Source organism: Ovis canadensis, chromosome 7 (genome assembly GCF_042477335.2).
Source record: "Ovis canadensis isolate MfBH-ARS-UI-01 breed Bighorn chromosome 7, ARS-UI_OviCan_v2, whole genome shotgun sequence".
NCBI classification, from domain to species: Eukaryota; Metazoa; Chordata; class Mammalia; order Artiodactyla; family Bovidae; genus Ovis; species Ovis canadensis.
The window spans coordinates 91,109,149-91,131,316 of NC_091251.1; the positions used below are offsets into that span (position 1 = coordinate 91,109,149).

At 53.6% G+C, this 22,168-nt stretch overlaps 1 protein-coding gene across 3 annotated transcripts in view; it reads right to left on the minus strand.

Moving 5' to 3' along the window:
• Positions 1 to 19,648, minus strand: part of ACTN1 (actinin alpha 1) — a 95,683-nt gene extending 76,035 nt beyond the window's left edge. For 2 of the 3 annotated variants that reach the window (XM_069595128.1, XM_069595125.1), the window contains exon 1: positions 18,890 to 19,518. In XM_069595128.1, the coding sequence (XP_069451229.1) occupies positions 18,890 to 18,994 (105 nt within the window). In that variant the 5' untranslated portion in view covers positions 18,995 to 19,518. Of the gene's footprint in view, positions 1 to 18,889 lie in introns of all 3 variants that reach the window. The other variant, XM_069595127.1, reaches the window with a different exon arrangement.
• Positions 19,649 to 22,168: the final 2,520 nt, after the last annotated feature.

Sequence of the window (22,168 nt, forward strand, 5' to 3'; positions counted from 1 at the left end):
CCTTCTGGGCTCACCGTCACCCACCCCCAGGCCTCTTCACCTCTAGCTGCTCCCCGCCCCACCTCACACTCATTCCCCGCCCTTCCCTTCCCAGAACTTGACACTCACTGTCTCATGTTTTTGGTCACACTCTGCCTGGTCCACCTCCCCCACTCTCGGCCACCACCCCCCTCGCCTGACTCACTCTTATATAGTCTAGATTTAAATTTTAGCTCACAGCATCACCTCCTGCGGGAGGTCTCACTGGTTTCCTCAAAGGCAGCCTGGGGCCTTCCTTGCGCGCCCTTCGCTGTAGAGGCTGTGACATCCTTGAACATGACAGGGAAATGCTAGGTCTCTCACTCAACTGGCCTCTTCAGAGACACACATTCTGCATCATCTGGCCGTGATCTGAAAAGAGCAAGTGCTTAACATCTCTTAAATCCAGGTGGCAAGCACCTGGGTATCTGTTTTACTATTCTGTACTTTAAAAGTATTTGCATGCCGTTTAAAAAAAGACAGACCTCGTAATAAATACGAATTGAGTGGATGAGCTATTGCTGGCTGCGCTGCCTTTAGCCGCAGTGTATGTGTCTGAACATCTCATGGACCTGCTGAACTCATCCTCAGGAACTTTCTTCGCACTCTGGGGCTGGAGCCCAATGCCACATGGCCCAGTGCAGTCAGGTCAAACCTTCAAATAAGCACCTGCAGCATGCCTGGCACAGCAGTGACATGAGAGCGAGTTATTAGTCCTACAGCAGCATCTCATCTCCATGTGTCCTTTTCCTCTCGAGAAGTTCTTAGCAGTTCATCCTAGCGTGCAAATCTCACTGTAACGTGTCCCAGGTGGCTGCATATGACCAGCAGGTTCCACTGCTAATTGCTGAAGCTGGGTAATGGGTACACGGGGACTCACTATACTCTTCTCTATTCCTGTACTTGAATTTTCCATATGAAGATTCTATTTTAATTCATTCATTCATGCAACTAACATTCCTTCAGTGCCCACCACATGCCAGGAAACATGGATAAAGAGAGAAATAAGAAACAACCCCTGCCCCTATGAATTGATAACTTTATTAAATTCTAAATTATTTGCTATCCCTCCCTGGCAGTTAAAAGCCTAATGGCACTTTTAACATGAACGCAGGGGAGACTTCTCCACAAGAACAAGTACCTAATGAGGGGCTTTCTGGGCCCTGTGTCTCCTGGGCTTATCTTCCCAGCCCTGCCAATTCCATCTGCATTTGAAGTCTTCCCCATACAAGGGGCTCCCCTCATTAAGAAAGCGGCTTCAGGAGACCAAGGGTAGGCCTCAGGGTCTCACTCCTCAACAGAAAGTCATGCCAGCCATGCTGGGATCCCTGCAACTTAAAGGCAAAGGGCAAGGTGCCAACACCCTCATTCTATCATTACGACTCTTCCTTGAGTCCACCTGGTATCAGGTGCTAGGCCAAGGGATAGAAATAAAAGCCATGGGGAGGTCCCTGACCTCAAGGGAATCATGTATGGTCTTACTGACTGGAAATCCTTGGATTCAAGTCCCAGCTCTGCCCCTTCCTAACTGTAGGACCTCGGATGAACAACTAAACCCCGCTGGGCCTCAGTTTTCCCATCTATATAATGGGGGTATTAGTGCCCACCTCACAAAGTTGTTGTGAGGAATATATGGGTTAGTACATGGGAAGTCCTTGTTCCAGTGCTTACAAGTAAAAAGCTAAGGACAGTGTGAGGCACAGCATTAGAAGAGTTAATGCATACAGCTCTCACAGTATTATCACACCATTATTATTATTATTCACCAGGCTCCCACAGCCCCTATTAACAAGTTCCAGTGACAATGGGCACTGAAACTCTCTGAAAAGAAGGAATCACAGAACCAGGCCAGATGCGAGGGACAGGCTCCGACTGGCTTCTGGCTGCCTGTGTATCACGTGTTCTCCTGCCTGAGTTTTTCTGAGCAATGCCTCGGCCACAGCCTCATGAGTAAGAGGTGCCCATGAGCCTGTAAACGCTTTCCATCTGGCCTCTTTTCTCAGAGGAGACCAGCAAGGCGCCTTCATGAGGGAGACACACAGCCCACCCGGACCCAGGATACTCTAGCCTGGCTGGGAAGCGTTTTATTGTTATTGTTGTCTGACAAGGGTTCTGTTCGGCTGCCACTCTCTGCTCATGCTGGGCTTCAGTGGACATGGGCACTTGGGTCCACAGACCTGGGCATTAACCTCTTATCTGCCATAAACTAGCCTCAGTGCAGTCTCCGACTTTGCAGGGTTACTTCCTACCTTGTTGTTAGGATGAAATAAGATTCAGGATGTGTAACAGCCAACACAGTAGCTGCAACAAACACAGGGAAACACGACCGTGGCTGTTCCAGAGGGTGGGAGCCTGGAGCCCCCTACAGACACAGGAGCAGCCCAACCCTGACACAGCCCTGCACCAGGGCAGCCTGCAAAGGCAACCTTGCACCCCGAGGAAGGCAAAGAAAGCCATCCCTCTGGCGAAGCCTACCTCCCAAGGCCATCCTCAGGCGTGGCCAGTGCCTGGGGTGCTACTGCGGGGCAGGAGGGAGAGACAACAGACGAGGAGAAGGAAAGAGGGGGGCAAAGAGAAGCGTGGAGGGGTTCATAAAAAGCCTCCATCTGGACTGAGCCGCCCCACCTCCACTGCCGCCTCAGCACTGGGACCTGCAGGGACCAGAGAGACAGTCACTTCCTGGCTCCTCAGGAATGCGCAGGAATGTGTGTGTCAGGAGAGAGGTATTTGGGGCCTAGGGAGGGTGGAGACCCAGCTCCTTTTCTAGCGAGGGGTTTCCCTTCTCCAATCAGGCGGACTTGCCATCAAGCAGCATGCCCTGGCAGAGAGGAGAGGAGACGGTCAAAGTGGTGGTTAGGAGTGCAGGCTGTGGCTGGGCAACTCTGGCTTCACAGGCCAGAATGCCACTCAAGAACTTGGGTGTGCCTGCTGCGTGCTCAGTCATGTCTGCTTCTTTGCGACCTCATGAACTGTAGGCCGCCAAGCCCCTCTCTGTCTATGGCCTGGGCAAATTATTTAATCTCAATAATGCTCAAGTGCTTCTATAAAGTGGAGATGAAAATGTATTAGCACCTAGATTTTACGGGGTGGTTATGACGATTTAGCGCTAGGTGCTAATATCAGGACCACTAGCATCACCAGCACTGGTCCCTCTGACTCATTTCTGGCTCCCTCCTCAACTGCAAAATCAGAAGCCAGTGCCAGGAACATCTGAGCTAAGGGCAGCCATGCAAAGGGCCCACCTGTCTGTCCATCACCACCTCCACCCAGAAGCACAGCTGTCAGCATGTGTGAAATTCACCTGAACGTGACCACCCACACAGATCCCCAGCAGCCCCACCTGCCTGCAGAGCACAGAGGCTCAGCCCGTCTATCTGTCAGCAGGTGTTCTGGAGCCCACCGGCAAGGATGACTTCAGGAGTTGATTTCTATGTCCCCTGAATAAATTCTTTACTTAAACCAGCCCCACAAGGAATGAACTCAAAGCAGTGTGTCCTTGGACAAGACAGATCACCACCATGGACCTCAGTCTCTCTATCTGATGTGCGGAAGGTCAGGGGACAGTGCGGGTTCCCTTCTGGTCGGGCCTTCTGTGATTTGATTTCTTCAGACTGCTCCAAGGCAAAGGATAGAGCTGGGTTCTGGGAGTAAGCAAAGTGAAAAACAAGGCTGCCCATTGACACCAGTGCCTTGGGCAGATTCCAGGCTGAAACCCTTGTTCCCTGGCTCCGGCAGGAGTTTCTTCTACCCACAGAACCCACGGGCAGGCCACCTCCCTCCCACCAGGCCGTGGGTCAGCCAAGCCTATACAAAGGGCTGATTATGAGTGGTCCACCTTGCAGAGGGCAGAGATGCCCTCCCACCCCTCCAGAGCCACCCCTAGCATTCCCACCCCTCGACCACACCTGGAGCATCCTGAGGCAAAGCTGAGGAACCCATCACCACCCCAAACAAGGCTCTCCACTCTCCCCTCCCCAGGCACCTGGGCTTCCCACTCTTCCACACCCCAAGCAGACATTTCCAGAGCAAGACAGTCCATGCAGGGCCCAAGATACAGAGCACTGCAGGTCCCTAAGGGAAGTTCATTCACCTGGCCCCACCCATACCCTCCCTAGAAGGTGGGAACAAATTCCTGAAGGGTGAGGACACAGAAGACTCCTACAGATATGAGACAGTGTTTTAGCAGGTTATTTCAGGGCCAGACTGCAAGCCCAGGGATCGACCTCAAGGTCACCTCAAGAAGTGTTAGACTGCAGAGTAACCCGTCCCGACAAAGAGGACAAGAACACAGCATGCTGGCATTGCCCCAGACTCTAAATGCCATAATCCAAGCAGGACATTTGCAACAGAGCCCCACTGTCACCTTAGAACCCGGTCCCCTCATTCTATGATCCCTGGGTTGGGAAGATCCCCTGGAGAAGGAAATGGCAACCCACTCCTATTTTGCCTGGAAAATTCCATGGACAGAGGAGCCTCGCAGGCTACAATTCATGGGGCTGCAAAGAGTCAGACACAACTGAGTGACTAACACAACTCATTTTATAGGTAACAATCCGCTGTGACTTGTCCAGCGTCACACAGTGGCCACAGGAAGCTCTAAGAGGAGACCTCGGGTCTCCCACAGCCCCGGAACCTAACGCACAACCAACTGTTCTCTCTGCTCCGATGAAAGAGGACAGGGTCTACCGAAGCAGCCCTCTGGCCTAACAATGCAAAAAAAGGAGCAGTGTCTCCATACCGATTCTTCTCCTAAATGACACCCCTCCAAGGTCCCAGCTGAAAGGGAGAAGGCAGGCAGACCAAGGTCCTACTGGACCCCACATCCTAATGAGATGTAGAGCCCCAGGTTCTGTCTGGTTCCACACTCCTAGGAGGCTGAGCCTAAAGATAGCAGAGCAGGCCACCCAAGTCCAATACTTGAGAGAACCCTCGGCCCTGAGACTGGAAAGAGAAGGAAAACCGAGGGCCAAGCTTACTTCCTTTGAGGTCCCAAACCCTCACAAGAGGACCAGAAACTCCCTAAGAATTTCTGAAGTAGAGGCCTCAGCCAAATGCAACAGGGCAGGGAGCGGAGAGACGTGTCAGCTGGGCCAGCACCTCGGGAGAGGAATGTGAAGTGGGCCGCTGGCCAAGAGAGGAAGAAACGCAGCTGGACTACCTAATAGGGAGCTGGAGGCCTGCGCTGGCTCCCACCAGCCCGCAACAGGACACGCAGGGAAGGGTGCCAGGCGGCGTGGCAGGCTCAGAGCCCATCCCGAGCTACAGGCCAGCTTCCCCAGCCTCTGGCCTCCTCCTGACCCCAGGGCACCCTTCTGAATCCCAGGAGCCTCCCCAGGCCCTGCTCTGTGCCCCAGATTCAGCCCCATCACTGGAGTGACCCTTGATGACTCGAAGGGTCATCATCCCCAGTACCTTCTCATCAGCAGACATCTCCTGCTGGACTGTGGCTCCCACACCCCCTTGAAAGGCATCCACTGTCACTGTCCGTCCAACATTTGGTGACCGACTACCACATGCCCACTGGAGCCCCCTGAGGAGTCACCTTTTCTTGGGGTGCAAGAGCACACCTCCCTCCCCAAGCTTGGACCTCCCAAAGAGAGAAAGAACATGGTCTTTATTCTGGGGGAGAGACACAATGTACTAGGCAGAAATTACCAGCAAAGTCACAGTCTGGTTCAAGATCTCCATAGCAGACTGCAAAAGTAGCCCCAGTTCCTCGCCCCTGCCTACATCTACCCCCCTCTGCAAGTCACTATAAAGTGTCATCTCACTTGCTAAAAATGCAATTTCTCAGGCCCCACCCCAGACCCAGTGAATGACCAACACTGAGGATAAGCCTCCGCCACCAGTGTTGTAACAAGTCCTCCAGGTGACTCTGATGCACATCCAAGTGAGAACCACTGTTAAACCACTCCTATCCTTCTAGGCTTCAAGGCTCTGGGATGAGGTGGCCTGAGTGCCCAGATGCCAATGCCGCAGGCTTCAGGAGCCCCAGGCAACGGACCCCTTACTAGGAAGCCCCAGGAGACCCTACAGACTCACCTTCACTCATCCAAGGAGTCCCCAGTCAGTCATAGATGAGTGACATCCCCTGAGAACCTTCCAAATGTCCTCAGAGCTGAGAGTCTCACAACAGCGCCCTAAGCAAGTACGGTGAAGGCTGCAAGAGGCTGCCAACATGTCTGTCCTCTCCAGCTCTCTCCAACCCATCTTCTACCCAGGCACTAAGTGAGCAAGGCAAGGGGCTGAGTGGCCCAGAGCCAGGGCAGAAGGGAGAAAGGGCCAGAGCCAGGAAACCAAGCGTGCACAGACAGACATAACTGGAATCCCACTGGCTGCCCCTGGGACCCAGCCAAGATGGACTCAGCCAGCCACGGCTTCCCACCTCCCGCCTCTTCCAAAACTATGTGCAAAGAACAGCTAACTTCCAAATGCTGCAAGAAGCCACTGTGAGACATACAATACAAATTCATTTAGAAGCATGCCTTAATTCACAGTAGCTTTTCTGTCATTGCATATTTACTTCATCAAGGAACAATAAAAGCAGAAGGGCTCCCTCCCGGGAAGAGAAAAAAATGGCAAAGTAGTGTGAGTCCCTAAGAACCTCACTAGAAGAGGGCAGCAGGCAAAGGAGCACATGCCCCAGGGGATGAGAACCAGGTGTCAAAAACACACGTGGGAGGGAAGAAAATGAAAAACAGACTCTCTGCCCCTGCCCTCCCTCACCAAATACCAGTGAGTCTTTGAACTCTGATGTGGCGGGAACAGCAGGTGAACACAAAGAGCCACCCGCAGAGACAGGAAGCCCAGCTTCTGGCCCCACCTGCCACCTGTAAACATCCCCCAAGTCCTCCAGCCCCTCCAGGCCTCAGCCATCTCATCCATGGAATGGGGGTCAGAGCTCCTGCCAAGTTGGGTGTGGGACAGGGAAGCACAAAAAGAGTAGTGTGCACGGTGATAGGCTAGGTGTGACACCATCTGTCATGCACACAACCAGACAGGTAGGAACTGTATAAATGGATTCTTACAAATGAAAACCACCAAACTGGATAGTGATCAGTTCCAGTGGGGGACAGGAACGGGACTGGGGAGAAGAACGCCAGGGTCTCCAGTCTGCAATGTTCATCTTCTTTGCAAACTAGCTTCAGAGCAGAAAATATAGAAATAACAGCTATAACTGCCTGAGCTTTTGCAGGTCTAAATTTCCTTACTCTCCCAGCCAAATCATTTCACACGGGTGTTCTGAGGATTAAATGAATTAATATCTGTGAAACACTCAGAGACGTGCCTGGTCCACAGCATAGCCCGGGCTTGGCTCCTGCTCAGGGGAGGGGGTGGGTGCTCAGCTCCGTAACTCCAAACACACTCCCTGAGCCATAAGGTGGACCTAAGCTGGCCCTGTCCTGAGCCAGCAGCTTCCATGGAAAGGGACTGGGAGCAGGTGCCCTAATTGGACACCCCTGGGCCCCAATATGGTCTTGCTGCCTGCACCAGGCAGACCATTAAGAGGGAAAGGCGGTGGCGGGGGCGGGGGTGGGGGGCCAGTTATCCAGACAGGCCCAAGGAATTAAAATCCCAATGTGGAATTCTTTAATTTTGAAAAAGCTGAAAGCTGATTATATACAATGAATCTCTAAGTTTACCACTGCTTAACTTACCAAAAAACAGAAAAGATAGGTGGGTAGAGTTTGGAAAATTATCCAGATTTCTAAAGTGAGTCCTCAGGACTTCATGCATGAAAGATACCTCCAAAGAGCCCCAGCTAGCACAGCATCCAGGATGAAGGGCAGGAAACCAGGGGTCTGGGCCCCCACCCCCACCCCCGCTTCCCCTGCTCCGCCTCCTCCAGCTCCCAGCTCCCAGGGCCAAGTCTGGAAAAGCACTCTGGGTTCCTGGAAAGAAAGGCCTCTCCGAATATCGGGAACTCTACTGGAAAGTGCCATTAGACATTATCTGGAGCATGTCTGTGGTGTTTGAAAGGGAGCCACTCCCCTGCCGAAGTCAAGGCAGTGGCCAAAAACAACAGAGGGGTTCCTCAGAGCCAGACACACACCACACACATGTACACACACACACACACACACACAGACATACAAACACATACACACATACACATATATACACGCACTCACATACACTTGTTTTACACACACATATATACACATACAGACATACAAATACACATACCCACTCACACGTATACACACATACACAGACACACCCCCACATACACAAACACACACACACACACACACACCTCCATTCACACCAACACACATATCCTTGCTCACAGACCTGGAGGTCAAAACAGACCTGGGACCTCAAAGCTACTGGCCCTGCCCCCAGTACAGCCTCACACCGGGGAGGCAGGGATCCCATTTTCTGGTTTGGGGACTTAGAAGAATTAAAAGTCCCACTTTTCTCTCCATCCTCAAACCACAGGCTGTGACATGTGCACATATCCACATGGGACATAAGGAGAAAGACAGAGCCTGACAGTAACAAGTCCCCTCCCACCCACAGGCAGGGCTTGCGGCCTCCCTTCCAAGATGGAAAGCCAAGTTCCATTAGGAGACCTGCCTGAAGGGGGCCACCCACGTTGCCGCACCCTCCCCTCTGGTCACTTCACCTACAGACGATTTGAAAACGGAGCCCGGCACCACTCTGTTCTATTCCCCTTGGTTATAATCAGCTTTGCAGATGACTTTTAAAAAATAAATCTTCAGGCCCATAAAAATGCTCCCCTGTAAGTCCTGGCCTCAAATCACACGCCTGCAATCACACTCCGCAGCCCCCAAGTACCAACCACCACAGAACAGGAAAAACAAGGTAGAGACCAGGTTCCTTTCCCTCCCCACCCCCATCACTTTTCCACCATCATGGCTTTGATTTAGGCCCTCATCATGGCCTTTGATTTAGACCCTCAGCTGCAAGGTGATGGGAGGGACAGGAAGGGCAGAGTCTCCCCACCCCTCCAATGCTGTCCGCTGGCCGGGCCTGCAGCACTGAAAACCAAAACGGTTCACCCCAACCTAAGCACTCAGACTCAGCCTCACCCCCTTTCTTAACAGCCTCAAGGCTCAAATCAGAACCTGCAACTTTGTATTTACAGGCACAGGCTTCTAAAGTCAAAACAAACACTGAGCATCAGCTACCTGGTTCAAAGGGAGCTAGGTGTCCCTGGAGACCAAACAGAGGGGCCAGCACGAGCCGCTGAAGCTTAAGGGTCCCAAGGAGGAGAGAAGGAGGGGGCATGGATGACCCTCATAGCAGGGAAGCCAGCCCCTCACAGCTAGGGTCAGCTCCAGGAGAGGCCACCAGGCTCTGGAGTCTATTCCCCGCAATTACTCCTTCTACTGAAAAGTGGGGAGAAATACAACTAGAATCCTCCGCTGCCTTTTCAACCCAGAAAAAGAACTTCAGAAAGGCCTGCACCCACCCCTTTAGTGTCACAGACCCTCTAGTCAAAGACCTGGATTCAAAACCAACTCTAGCCCATTCGGACTTCAAGAGACCCTGGTAAAACCACTCTCCCTTTCTGAGCCTCACTTTCTCCGTCTATAAAATGGGAATAAGACCTCACAAGTCTTTTTATCACAGTGAAAGGAGAGGACACATGTGAAAGCATAAATGTTAAAAATCATGACCCATCTAATGAGTACTGGGTTATATTTCATCTTAAAGTGAAGTCACTCAGTCATGTCCCACTCTTTGCAACCCTATGGACTGCAGCCCACCAGGCTCCTCCATCCATGGGATTTTCCAGGCAAGAATACTGGAGTGGGTCGCCCTTTCCTTCTCCAGGGGATATTCCCAACCCAGAGATCGAACCTGGGTTTCCCGCATTGCAGGCAGACTCTTTATCGTCTGAGCCACCAGGGAATCACTATATTCTATCTTAAGCCATTCCTTATTATCTTATATATGTAAGCCTTGTCTCAATTAAAACATAAACTCCAAGATAGCAATGGGTGCATCTGTACTTCCAGTGAAGGGTGACATTTCAAGGTCAGTCTGCCTGGGTTCATTCATAAACTCGTTTATTAGCTGGTCAATCTTTGGAAACCTACTTAAACCCTCTGAGCCTCAATCTCCCCATCTATGGTAACAAGGGAAGTTAACAGTATCTTTCTCAAAGGGCTTTTTTTCAAGATTGAGATAATCTAAACCATGCAAACTTCAATCAGTGTAAACTACAGTCTTTTTTACTTATTTGGAGAACCAAGACATCTTAATAAATATTATTGGTTGATCGTTGGATATAAAACAGACAACTTTTCTTTCTAGCCTTCGCTTCTCTCATCTTCTTCTCTTCCCTTCCCTGAAGGTGGATAGTGTTTACACTCCTTCCCAGATCTTGGGCACATGAAATGCTTTAAGCCAAAATGAAAGGTTTGTTTTAAGGACCAAGGGTACCAGCCCCTTCTCACTGTGAGCCTTTGGGTGTGAGCCTGTTATTCTATATTTCTAAGCTCAGCATCTTCATCTATCAAGTGTGATCATCTGACATGCCTTACAAAGCTGTTGCGAATGTTAAACGAGGCTGCAGAGAACATATCCCCCACAGAGGCCACGTGCAAGGGGTTTCTCTACATCCCTTCCCCCGCCCCAACCCTGTGGGTGATAGGCCTGGAGAGGACCCCGCAATCTCTCAATGAAGAATGGATCCCAGCCCAGAAGTAGCCCACTGCAGCCAAGGACCAAGCAGGCGGTTTCCAGGGTAACAGCATCTGCTGCATCTACTCCCGATTTCCATCCCAGCTGCCTTTTATTCTCCTCCCACCTCTGTAGTGGGCTAAGTCACCTGTTCCCACTATTGCTAGGCAACCTCTGAGAATGGGCAGCTATCTCCTGGGGGAGGACCCTGGCCCTGCCCTCCCCTCTTCATGCCTCAGGACTTAGGGAAATTTGCCCCACTTAGACCCTCCCTGTTAAGCATGGGATGGCAGAAGGTGGGAAGCAATCCCAGGCCAAGCAGGCAGGTCCCATGGGACTGGCTCAGCCTTTGATCAATGAGGAAGGACACACCTCCACCCTCAGCCCAGGCTTCTGTTTGCCTGTGCTTATCTGGGATCTAGTCCTAAGCAGTTTCCAAGAAAAGGGCCACATCAGGCTGTTTATGAAAGCTATCTTTCTTGATTATTTTTCTCTTCTGTTCTCCCACTCATTCGCAATGAACCAGGATCCCTGATCTTTTCATAAACAGTGAGTGAGAGAGAAAAGGTGGACTCACAAGTGAGAGAAAGAGGGGCGAGGATGGAGAGAGCTCACCTCTGGGAGGTGGGATGAAAGGCAACTGTCATTCTCTTCCTAAATCAGCATTAGCTGAGGGTTTTTAAAGTGGAGATATAATTCTTAAACAATCAAAGTCACCCAGTTTAAAGCCTACAGTTCAGCGGTTTTTAGTATATTCACAAGGTTGTGCAACCCCCACTGCTATCTAATTCCAGAACGCTTTCATCACCGGGTTTTGTTTTGTATATGTTTTGGCTTTGGTTAAATGTTGCTAGAAATGCAAGCATTTGCTTTATAAGCATCAGAGCAAAATCTGAGGAGGCAACGCCGCCCGGCTTCAGACCCCAGCTCCACCTCTCGCCGGCTGTGGGTTCTTGGATAAGTTATGTGACTGCTCTGAGCCGGTTCTCTCCTCTGTGAAACAGGGTCAGAGTATCCCCCTCGCAGGATTAGATGCGTTAATGCATTGGAGTCCTTAGCACCGGGTGGAATGCTTAGCACATGCTCAGAAAGGGTGAGCCACTGTGATTATCATAAGAAAAAGAATTTCTTCAACTTAAAAAAAAAAATCCAGTCCCGTTCCTAGCTCTGCTAGCAGGCAGCTGGGACAGCCAGTTTCTGAGAGGAGTTGGAGGCCTTGCTACACCCACCCAACCCCTTTGGGGGCAGGGTGAGGTTGTGACTGTCTTTGCAGCCAAGTGTGACTACTCCAGACTCACAAGGTGCCCTACACAGCAAGATCCTGCCAGTAACCTCCAGCCAGGATGGGGGTGATGCGGGTGAAGGAAGACCAGGCGGGACAAGCAGGAGAGCGAAGGACTAGTCCTCTCCCCAAGGTTACCCTCTATCCACTGAGGAGGGAGGGTTCCCCGACCTGATGCTCAGCCCAAGAACCAGCAGGAATCCTGGCCCTGTGTTAGGGGCTCCCAGAATGGCTGAGCCTTGCCTTGCTGGACCCCCTGCCCCGGCCACTCCCCAGGTGTCTTGCCTCAGATTGGGCAATTAGGACTTAGGATACTGTGCCATCGCCAAAGACGGCACACCCTGGGCTAAATCCCCAGTCCCAGCAGGGTGACCCACTGTGACCAGGACTATGGAACCCAGGTTACAGGGTCCCTCTGCCTGCCTCCTCTTAGCTGTGAGCCTCTGGGGAGCTGCTGACTGGACTGTCCAAACCATATCCAGCGCCTGGTGGGCTCTGGGACCCTTTCAGTATCCCAGGTGAGTAAGTAACTCAGCCCAACTCCCCAGACCCCTCCTGCAGCGACATGGGCCCTTTGACCACACTCAGATAAAAGCAGGGTCCCAGAAACATGCCCTGACACTTCCACCCTGAGCCGCACACCCGGTCCCAGGAAAAGCGGGGGTGGGTCACACATGGGGGGAGCTCAGGTGCTGGACAGTCCCGAGAACACCTGCACGGCAACACCTGAGCCAACCTATGAGCTGTACAAACAGCCTGGCCTCTTAGCAAGGTGAGAGGTCAGCTCTGGGAGGGGCAAAGGGACTGGGGAAGGAGGACAAGGAGGGGAAACAATGGCAAGTGGACTCACTGGCGCCCCTGCTCCTCCCAGTCTTTCCCCTCCAGTAGGGGAAGCCCTACCCCCTGGACACACAGACACACACACCCCACCACCACCACCCCTGATTATTTGCCAGGGAAAGGAAAGGCTTCCCAGCAGAACCTTCCCTGTCACCTCTCCTGCCCGGCAGTGGTCAGCACCATGCCCCGGCTGTGACTGGTATGGCCTGGTGGGATTTTCTGTCTTTCTGCCTCTAACCTGTCATTGTCACAGCCCCACCTGGATGGAGCATCTGCTACCTAACAGGGGGTTCAATCAGCGCTCCGACTGCCTCCACAAGGAGACGTCGCCGCTGTTCTCACACTATGCAGGGACTAGAAGGTGAGAAGCAGGCACACAGTAGCAGGTCTGTGGCCGGGCCATGTCTCAGGCGGCCCTACCCTGGCAGGGCAGGAGGCGCCAGGTCTCACGTGACAAGTCCTCGAGCCAAGTTTATGGTTTGTGGCCACTGGCCAGGCGCCCAGCCCCAGGCCTTCCTCGAGAAGCTGGAAAGAGGAGCCCCAAATCCCAACCACAAATCCCAGGTGACAGGACGCCCATTTGGTGTGACCTCCTCGCACAGAACCGCCCACCGTCCCCAGGGACGGTCCCAGGGGTGAGGGCCTCTCCCAGGCCCCATCCCACTGAGCAAGGAGGCCTTGGCAGCCCTCCGCAAGAAGTCAGACTTCAGGAAGTGAGATTCCTCCTTTTGAAGAGGCTGAATCCTACAAGCCCATCTCAGCAGCCCCTCAAGGTCTCATCATTGCTCAGAACTGGAACGTCTGGCCCGCCCTGTGCCCCAGGCCCTCTCATATCTCTCTCTCCAGGGCAGCCCTGAGGCTCCCAGCCCGTCCATCCCTCCCATCTCTCTTCCAGGTTCTGTCCACCACTTCACCAACTAGCGGAGCACCTGCACTCAGAGCGCCCAGGTGGGCCGAGTTTCAGAGAGGAAGCAGCTGCAATCAGAAGCCAAGCGGGGCTGGGCGAGCTGCTGGGGGTGTGAGCAGGGCCTGCAGAATGTGCTCAGTTAATCATCAGAGGGGCCTGAAGACACTCTGAGGTCATTTTACCTGTATTACCACCAGCCGACAATGTTTTTAAGCACTTTGGCATTCATCTCTTCATCCTGGATTCCCAGGAAGTAGGGAAAGGGTAGGCAAGGGATTCTATACCATTCTATAGGTCAAGGGATTGAGCAAACGGAAAGGTTGGGTGACATTCAATGAGCCAGCGCTGAATTTGGGGTCAAAGGTCAAGGGCAACACAACTCCCACACACTCCTGGCCTTCTCCGGAAGCAGATTTATATACTACATCTTATCTCAAAGCATCACCGTAAAAAGGCCATAGCAGCTCTGGTTCCTCAAAACATTTACTGAGCACTCATTATACCCCATGTGCTATGCTAAATTCCCTACATACCTTACTTGGTTTGTAAGCTTCTACTCAGCTATTTCAGGCAGGAACAATGATTATCCCCATTTCCCTCTTGCTATCATCAGGCACAGGAGCAGGTAAGTGACTCACGCTGGATCACACTGCTAGCCAGTGTGGGGGTGAAGACTTGAACCAGGGTGCCCAGAGCATGTCCACCTGCAGAGGCCAGAGCCAGAATCCGGCCCCAGAAAGGGATGGTTTATCTGGAATGTAAAGCATTTCATCCCAATCCCTACTGCCCTGGCCTGGAGTTAGGAGCCATACCTGACGTTTATCCAATTATTTCATCATCATTTCTGGACCTCATGCAATAGCTCTGACTCTGTGCTAGGCACTAGGGATTCTGCAGAGCACAGGGCAGGCTGGGTCCTGCCCCCACGGACACTGACGAGGAGTGAATCGGGAAGGAGTGAACACTAGGGGTATGAGGATGGAGATGAGGGCCAATTCTCTCCTCTCTCAGGCTTTAGCCCTACCAGGCATCACTCACTCCTAACCTCCTGGCTTCAGGGTAGGCAGACGTCCTGATCCTCCCCAGATAAACCCACCTGCGGCAGACTCTCCCCTTTGCAATCCTCCACCTTGGTGGGTAACCTTGGTAGCTCCTCTAATACTGGTCTCACAGTCCAGGACATGGACGCATGCATGCTCACTCTGACTCTTTGTGACCCCATGGACTACAGCCAACCAGGCTCCTCCGTCCATGAGGATTTTCCAGGCAAGAATACTGGAGTGGGTTGCCATGCCCTCCTCCAGAGGATCTCCCATGTTTCCGGCGGCTCCTGCATTGCAGACAGACACTTTACTGCTGAGCCACCAGGAAGCCCCTTGAAGTCCAGAAGCAAATGTAAATAAAGCAGCCTCTCTTCCTGCCACATAGCTTGACAACCTAGCTTGACAACCTGGCTTGCCGTAGATACGGAATCAGGATCTGGGCCTATTTACAACTATCTTCTTTCACCTGCCAGGGCCGTCTCTCTGTTTGAACATCCATCAGCTCAACAAATATTAATTAAGGTCCTACATGTGGAAAACAGAATGAAAACCCAGGCTGGCACCTGTGGGAATACACAGTACACCAGAGCCTCCAGGATTTAAGAGGGAAGAGAGAGAATAAAATTGAACAGCAGAAGAGGCCCTTTTACATATCCTCTGCTGTCGACCTAGTGGTAAAGGGGGTTGGGGGGGTAGGTATTAGCTTCTTTTTATAAAAAAAACAATTGGAGGCTGAGAAAAGATAAGTAACTTGCCCAAGGCTGCAAGCATACAAGCGTAGAGCCAGGATTTTACTCAAAATCTAGCCAACCTGACTCCAGGCACACATGAGCACACATACAAGGATGTGGGTGAGAGTCATGTGAGGGAATAAACTGAGGAGTCTGGTCATTCCCAAAAGATGGGCGTTCAGAGCTGGGGCCCCTAGAAAAGATGGCTTCAGTTCTCAGCCTTCAACATCAGAAAGACTGTGAAATCCAGTAAACTCCCCCAAGCCACAGCATTTTGTATCTTGAGGCAAGGAGCCCAGCATGATGAACTCTGCACTGAAGCACTCTTTGAAGGGACAAGCTGTGGCCAACCCAAGGCAGGTTCTTGAGTCATGCCTGCTACCTGCACAGACTTCTACCAGCATCTGCATCAGCCTTGGCGTCACCCAAGAAGTTATTCAATCTGATGCTTGTAAGGAGCCCTGAGGAGTGGGCAGGGCAGACCAGAGGAGGAAACAGAATGGAAGGGCCACGGGGACAGAGACCTGGCCTGTCTAGTTCATGCTCCACCCTCTGCACCGGGATCCCAGCCTGGCCCAGAGTAGGGGCTCCAAAAGTACTTGCGGAACAAACTACTAAAAGCTCAGAGAAGCAAAATGACTGGCCCAAAGTCTCACCCACAGCCTCCTGCCCAGTGGCCTTTGTATCTCACAGCACTGTGACCTCCTTCTGCCCCTCCTCACCCCACCCTCACTCTCCCGCCTCCATCTGGAACAGTCGCCCTCTGTCCCACTCGCTGGCTCTGGTCCCGCTCAACCCTCACCTCCCAGGGTCAGAGGGAGACTGTCAAAAGCACCAAGTTACTTTAAGTCTGATCCTCCTTTTATAATGCCAATTTAGATCCCCATCAGCCTGCTGAGAACTAGGGGAAATGTGCAGAAACTGAGGTTACAGAGACTTAATGGCCCAGGGGAAAAAATTAAAAGCTGTAGACCAGATTCAATCAAGGCCCAGAGCTTGTGGGCCTTCTCCATCAATCCCACCAAAGCAGGTGTTGGCTCCCCTTGGTTCGAGATCTTTGCAGGCTCTGGGTGACAGACCCAGCTTTCCCGCCTCCTTCACCAACTAATGAACGAGTGAGGGGAAGCTGCCTGCTGGAGCACGGCTGCAACCCAGCCCGCCATGCAGCTGTCTGGCCGCTAGGCTGGTTACTTCCACCTCTGCCCCTCATTTCTTCATCCTCCTGTTGCCCGGCTCCCAGAGCTGCTGGGAGTAACAAGTGAAACAATATACACGATTAGAACAGTGCCCAGCATACATCAGCCAATGCCAGCTCTTGGAACTGTGGGGCTTGTCCCAACCTTCCCAGGTGACCCTGTTCCCACCTGGCTGCCCAAAACCCTGGTGCACACCCACTGCCACCCAGGTCAGAGTTCTGAGTGAGTGAGTGTATGTGTATGTGTGTGTGCGTGTAGGGAGAGAAAGAGAGACACTAATTTTTCTCCCCTATACTCACTCATTCATTTGATAATAATGAATAGCATGGGCAGGTCCAATGCTTAGTCCCACAGTCCTTAAAAGGACCTAATTCCTAGTTCTTGGGCAGTCCTGTCACTCCACCCCACCAGGCACACAGTAGGTGCTAGGCAAACAGAAATTTCTACTCTTCTACCCACCCCCCCACAGAAGACCCCCAAACATCCATCACACACTAATCCCACTTCTCCTGTCCAATTAAAAATCTATTCTCAACGAAGGTGCACCTTGAAACTCCCCAAACTTCACCCCTATTAGAATCTCCAGTTTATTCCATTCTCAACTCCCCAACAGTCCAACTGACCCAGCAGATAAACCAGGTGAGGGAGGGACTCACCTCTCCCCCAGCCCTCCCCGAGGGGCCCGACAGGTAGAAGGGGAGGGGTGTTTAAGTAATGGCCGCAAGGCAAAGAAGTCGGCTAGAAGCAGGGCAACCTTCTGGTGAGGCTGCAGAGGGCTGGGCCCAGCAGAAGCCAAGACCCTGGGGCTCAGGTCGCCCTGCTTTGGGAAGCCCTTTGTGCGCTGTTTTAAATTACCTCTGCTTGTCTGATGAAGTGAGTAAAAGGGCGCCAGTTTCAGGGCTTAGGATTCCTGAGTGAGCTAATACAGGATGCCTTTGGCTGAAAAAAAACTTCAGTCGGCTCCCTAAACTCCCCCCCCTTTTAAGTTTAAAAAAGGGAATGAATGTTACCATTTTTGGACATAAGCGTTCTCCCTCAAGCCCAGCCCTAACCGCACTATCCAGGGGGACGCGCCATCCTGTGTGTCCCCCCCCCACCACCTCATTCCCAGATCAGCGGAGGGGTGGAGGTGGGGGTGGGGGTTAAGAAGGGACCGGATGGGAGCGGGCAGCGGGGGAGGGGGAAAAAGGGTGTTCAGGGTACGTGGCTGCCTGGGGCAAGAGCTCACCGCGCAGGCAGGAAGCAAAGGCACGGTTGGGGCTCCCTCCCCCCAACAAGAGTGGTTTCTGACCTCTTCCTGCCACCGGCCACTGTGCCCGGGTCCCCTCGCCAGCTTTGAGCCCAGCGCCCGTGGGAGAGCGCGCACCCGGCACGCGGCCTGGGACGCGCCTCGGTGGCTAAGCATGGAACCCCAAGGACTGACCCCAAATATCCCCAGAGACAATGCCTTGCCCTACCGAGCCCCTCAACTCAGATCAAGTTGCCCAAATTTGCCATCTGCCAGGAATGAGCGGGGATCGGAGAGGCAGGACGCAGACGCAAGCTCATCTCGGTTCGCAGTTACCAAGCACGGAGTTAAGCAATAAAACGGTTTGCCGCCCTGACCCCGCCTCCACAGGGCCCGTTGGGGAGCCCGCTTTGACCCCGGGTTCTCTCGGCCCTAACCCCACTCCGGCAGGTCCACCTCCACACAGACCCGGAGGGGGGGTGCCAATCCCACCATGCCCGCTGCCCCTTCGGCCGGCGGGTTGAGGCTGGGAGGACCCCAGGCAGCTTGTCCCCTTCAGGTACTAAGGCGACCCAGGAAGCGCGCTGCCACCGCACGCCATACGGAAAGGCGGTCAAGGGGCGGGGAAGGAAAGGGAAAATCGATCCGGAGCTAACTGCCACCGAGCCCGGGGCTCAGCCCCAGCCTCCGGAGCACCGCCCCCGCGCCTTGCCCTCGCGGGGCCGCAGCGACTGCAGCCGGGCGGCCTGGGTAGCCCGCCCCAAGGCGACCTGCCCGCGGGCGGCCCCACCTCCCAGCGCTCAGCCTCGGCGTTCGCGGGCTCTGGGGCCGGGGCGCTCCCCCTTCCGCCCCGCGCCTGTAACCCAACACCCCACCTCGCTGCGGCCGCGCATCCCCCGCCCCCGCTCGTGCGCGCCCAGAACCCCAGAGCCCCGCGAGCCGAGCTGCCCCGGGCGAGGGGGTGCGACGGGCCGGGGAGGTCGCTAACCTTTCTCTGCTGCTTCTCCCACGCTGGGTCCAGGAGCAGGTCTCGATCCCAGTCCTCTTCGGGCTGCATGTAGTCATTGGTTTGCTGGGAATCATAATGGTCCATGATGGATGATGCGCGCGTGCTAGGGGCTGGTTTCTTCCTCCACCTTCTCTTCGGGCGGCGGCGGCTGCGGCTTGCTGCCCCGGTGTGGGGAGGGAGTCGGGACGATCTGGGCTGGGGCTAGGGCTGGGCTGGGCTGGGCTGGCGGGGCCGGGCTAGCTCCCCTGCGCCCGGTTCCGCCGCGGCGCTGCGGGCGAAGGCGGGCTGCTAGAGGCGGCGGCGGCAGCGGCTGGAGCTCGCGGACTGCCTACCTCGCGCCGGCGCTCAGACCTAATCTCCACGCACACTGAGCGAGGCGGACACACTAGCGCTGCGGGCTCAGAGGCGGGCGGGGGCGAGGGGCAGGGGCTCTGCCCCTCCGGAGGCTCTCCATTGGCCAGGCCGAGTTGCCCAAACTTCCCCCCTTCGCCTCTCATTGGGAATTCCTGGCATCCGTCAGCCGGGCCGCGGCGCATATAGGTGGACTGGGCGGGCCCCTCCCGGCGCGCACGCCCCCGCCTACTCCCCGGGTTCCCACTCCCCCGCGCGGCTCATGTGACACCAGCTTAAGCTGAACGGGACCGAAGCCGGGGGACGCCTCCCCGAGCTCGGGGACCGAGCGGCCGCCGCTCGGGAGCCCCAGGAGGAACCGCCGGGGCATTGGACACGCTCCCAGCCCGCAGGAAGGCCCGGTACTCCGTCGCTGCGGCGTCCTGCGCTCCCACGCGCTCCAAAGCCCACAACTGCCAGGGGCTGGGGGACCGACGCGAGGAAACCCGAAAAGCATTTCATTTTCTGTTTCCCAGGGTCCGGAGACGTCGGCACCCGGGGAAGGGGGGCGGGGAGTGCCGGGATGGAAAGGAATTTCCTGGGAATTTCCTGATTCCGCCCCGGCCCCGCCCCGCGCGGCGCGACCCTGCGGACCCCTGCCCTGCCGGAGCCAGGTTTCTGGCCAGCCCTCGGCGCTCCGAAGCCGCACAGCTTTCCCGCCTCGCCGCGGGTTCCTTTGCCGCCCTCCCTTGGGCTCAGGGTCTAAGTTGCCCAGCTTCCCGGGTTCCGCTGCGGGTTCCCCGCGGGCTGGCAGGGCCGAGCTATCCTTATACACACCTGGGCAGCACCCTGATAGCTCTGAGCGATCTACCCACTCCACGCCCCCTCAACACACACCCCTGACCCGACGGAGAAACTGAATTTCCCAAAGATGAGCTTAAAAGGGGGACTTATCGGGTTCTCAGAGCTCCACAAGCCAACCCTGTAACCTTATGCCTGACAAACAAAGCCTTATTGTTATTCGAGGAAGGAGGGCAAGACCGAAGAAACACCTTTAAGCTCGCGGAGCCTGCCTGCTCTACGCCTGTCCTAGTAAGAGGCGGATCTCCCCAGTGGGCTCACACCCTGGTGGGCTCCTCTGAGACCTCCGGGACTCAAGAACAGGAGCCAGAGGCCTCCAGTAGCGTCTGCACAGAGTAGTGCTTAATCCATGTATGCCCCTGAAGGATGGCTGGGTTTACTGTGAAAACAACTGTCAGTTCAGAGGTGACTGAAGGAGTTAGAAAGGGCCATGAATTAGGTTACCTGAAAGGCCAACAGATGGGAAAGTGGAAAAAAGTGCCGGTGACTCCCAGGAGAGCCAGCTGCTGCTGTCCTAAGCAGGTATGGGTGATGGGTCACTCCCTGCTCCACTAGTCAATCTCGCACATTTATACAAGTGCCACCGGTCAGCACTGTGCCCTCTGCACGTCCCCGGCTGAGGAAGCACTGCTTCTGAGCCACGGAGACAGCAGATTTACAGACTATTTTATATCCACTTGTAAACTATGGCTCTAAACCTGATATCGAGGGTAATGATGGTGCTGCAGCCATTCATTCTCAATAAATATTTGTGGCGCTGCATCCGTGTGTCAGGGGATGTGCTAGATGTTATGTATCTAGGGGTGAAAAAAGACAGTCCTTGCCCCTGGCAGTCCAGCAGAGACACACACAAACAAAAATATGCTTCAAGGAGATAGATACTTCCCCAGCCAGGGCACTGTAGGGGGCGGGGGGGGGGGGGGGGGGAGGGGGGGCGGTGTAGAGAGGATGACCTTTGAGACCAGCATAGGGAAGGAAGCTCCAGGTATCACTTTTTGGAGGAAGGGGAATTCAAGTGAGCCTTAAAGAACAAGAGTCAGCCAGACAAAGAGGAGAGTGGGAGATTATTCCAGGCAGAAGGAACAGTGTGAGCTAATACATGGGGGCAGGAAGCTGCATGGTATAAAAGGAATGCTAGCATTTTAACATGGCTAGACTAGAAATTCAAGGCCAGGAGGGGCAAGAGACAGGGCTGGAGAGGTGGACAGCAGCCAGACAGTGAAAGCCTTCTCTACCACATGATGTGTGGGTCTGAGGGGAAGAAGGCTGGCTGGAAGCTGTGACAACCAGTTGCAAAGGAGTTGGAATAATCCAGGTAGTGCCTGGACTGGAAGTGCTGTGAGAATGTCCAGAGTCAGCTGTCCAGTAAGCAGGTGATGGCACAGCCCTGACTTGAGGGGAAACAGAATCTGAGAGTCATCTGACTACAGATAGCATGGACACCATGAGGGACTCCAGGGAGAATGCCTTGGGGGAGCTAAGAGTGCCCAGCTGAACCCAGAGGAGCAGGACTTAGAAAGGAACTGTGAAGAACAAGGACCCCTGCGGGAGACAGACAGGAAATGGTCCCCAGAAGCACAGGGAGCCTGGACAACATGGCGTCATGAAAATCCAGAATGAAGCATCAAAGTGAGGGGCATCAGCAGCATCAGATATGGCAGAAAGGCCTGGAAAGTAAGGAGTAAGCCCTGAAAAATGTCTCTGAAATCAGGCAGTATGCATACTTTGGTTTCTGGATTTTTCACTAAGTTTACTGTCTGTGAGATTTGTTTATGTTGTAGCTTGTATCAGCAGTTGATTTTTGTTTGTTTGTTTGTTTTCTTCCTGTGTAGTATTCCATTGTATAAGTATATGCTAAGTAATTCACCTGCTTTCCTGTCATTTGTATTGTTTACAGTTTGAAACTATGAATAAAACTGCTATAAACAGTTGTATATTTTTATGTGTGCTTTTGGTGAACATTTCTCTTGGAAAAAATAATTTCTCTTGGAGATATCACATATATATCACATCCAAGAGAAATTATATATATATATACCTAGGAAGAGAATTATGTCATCCTATTGT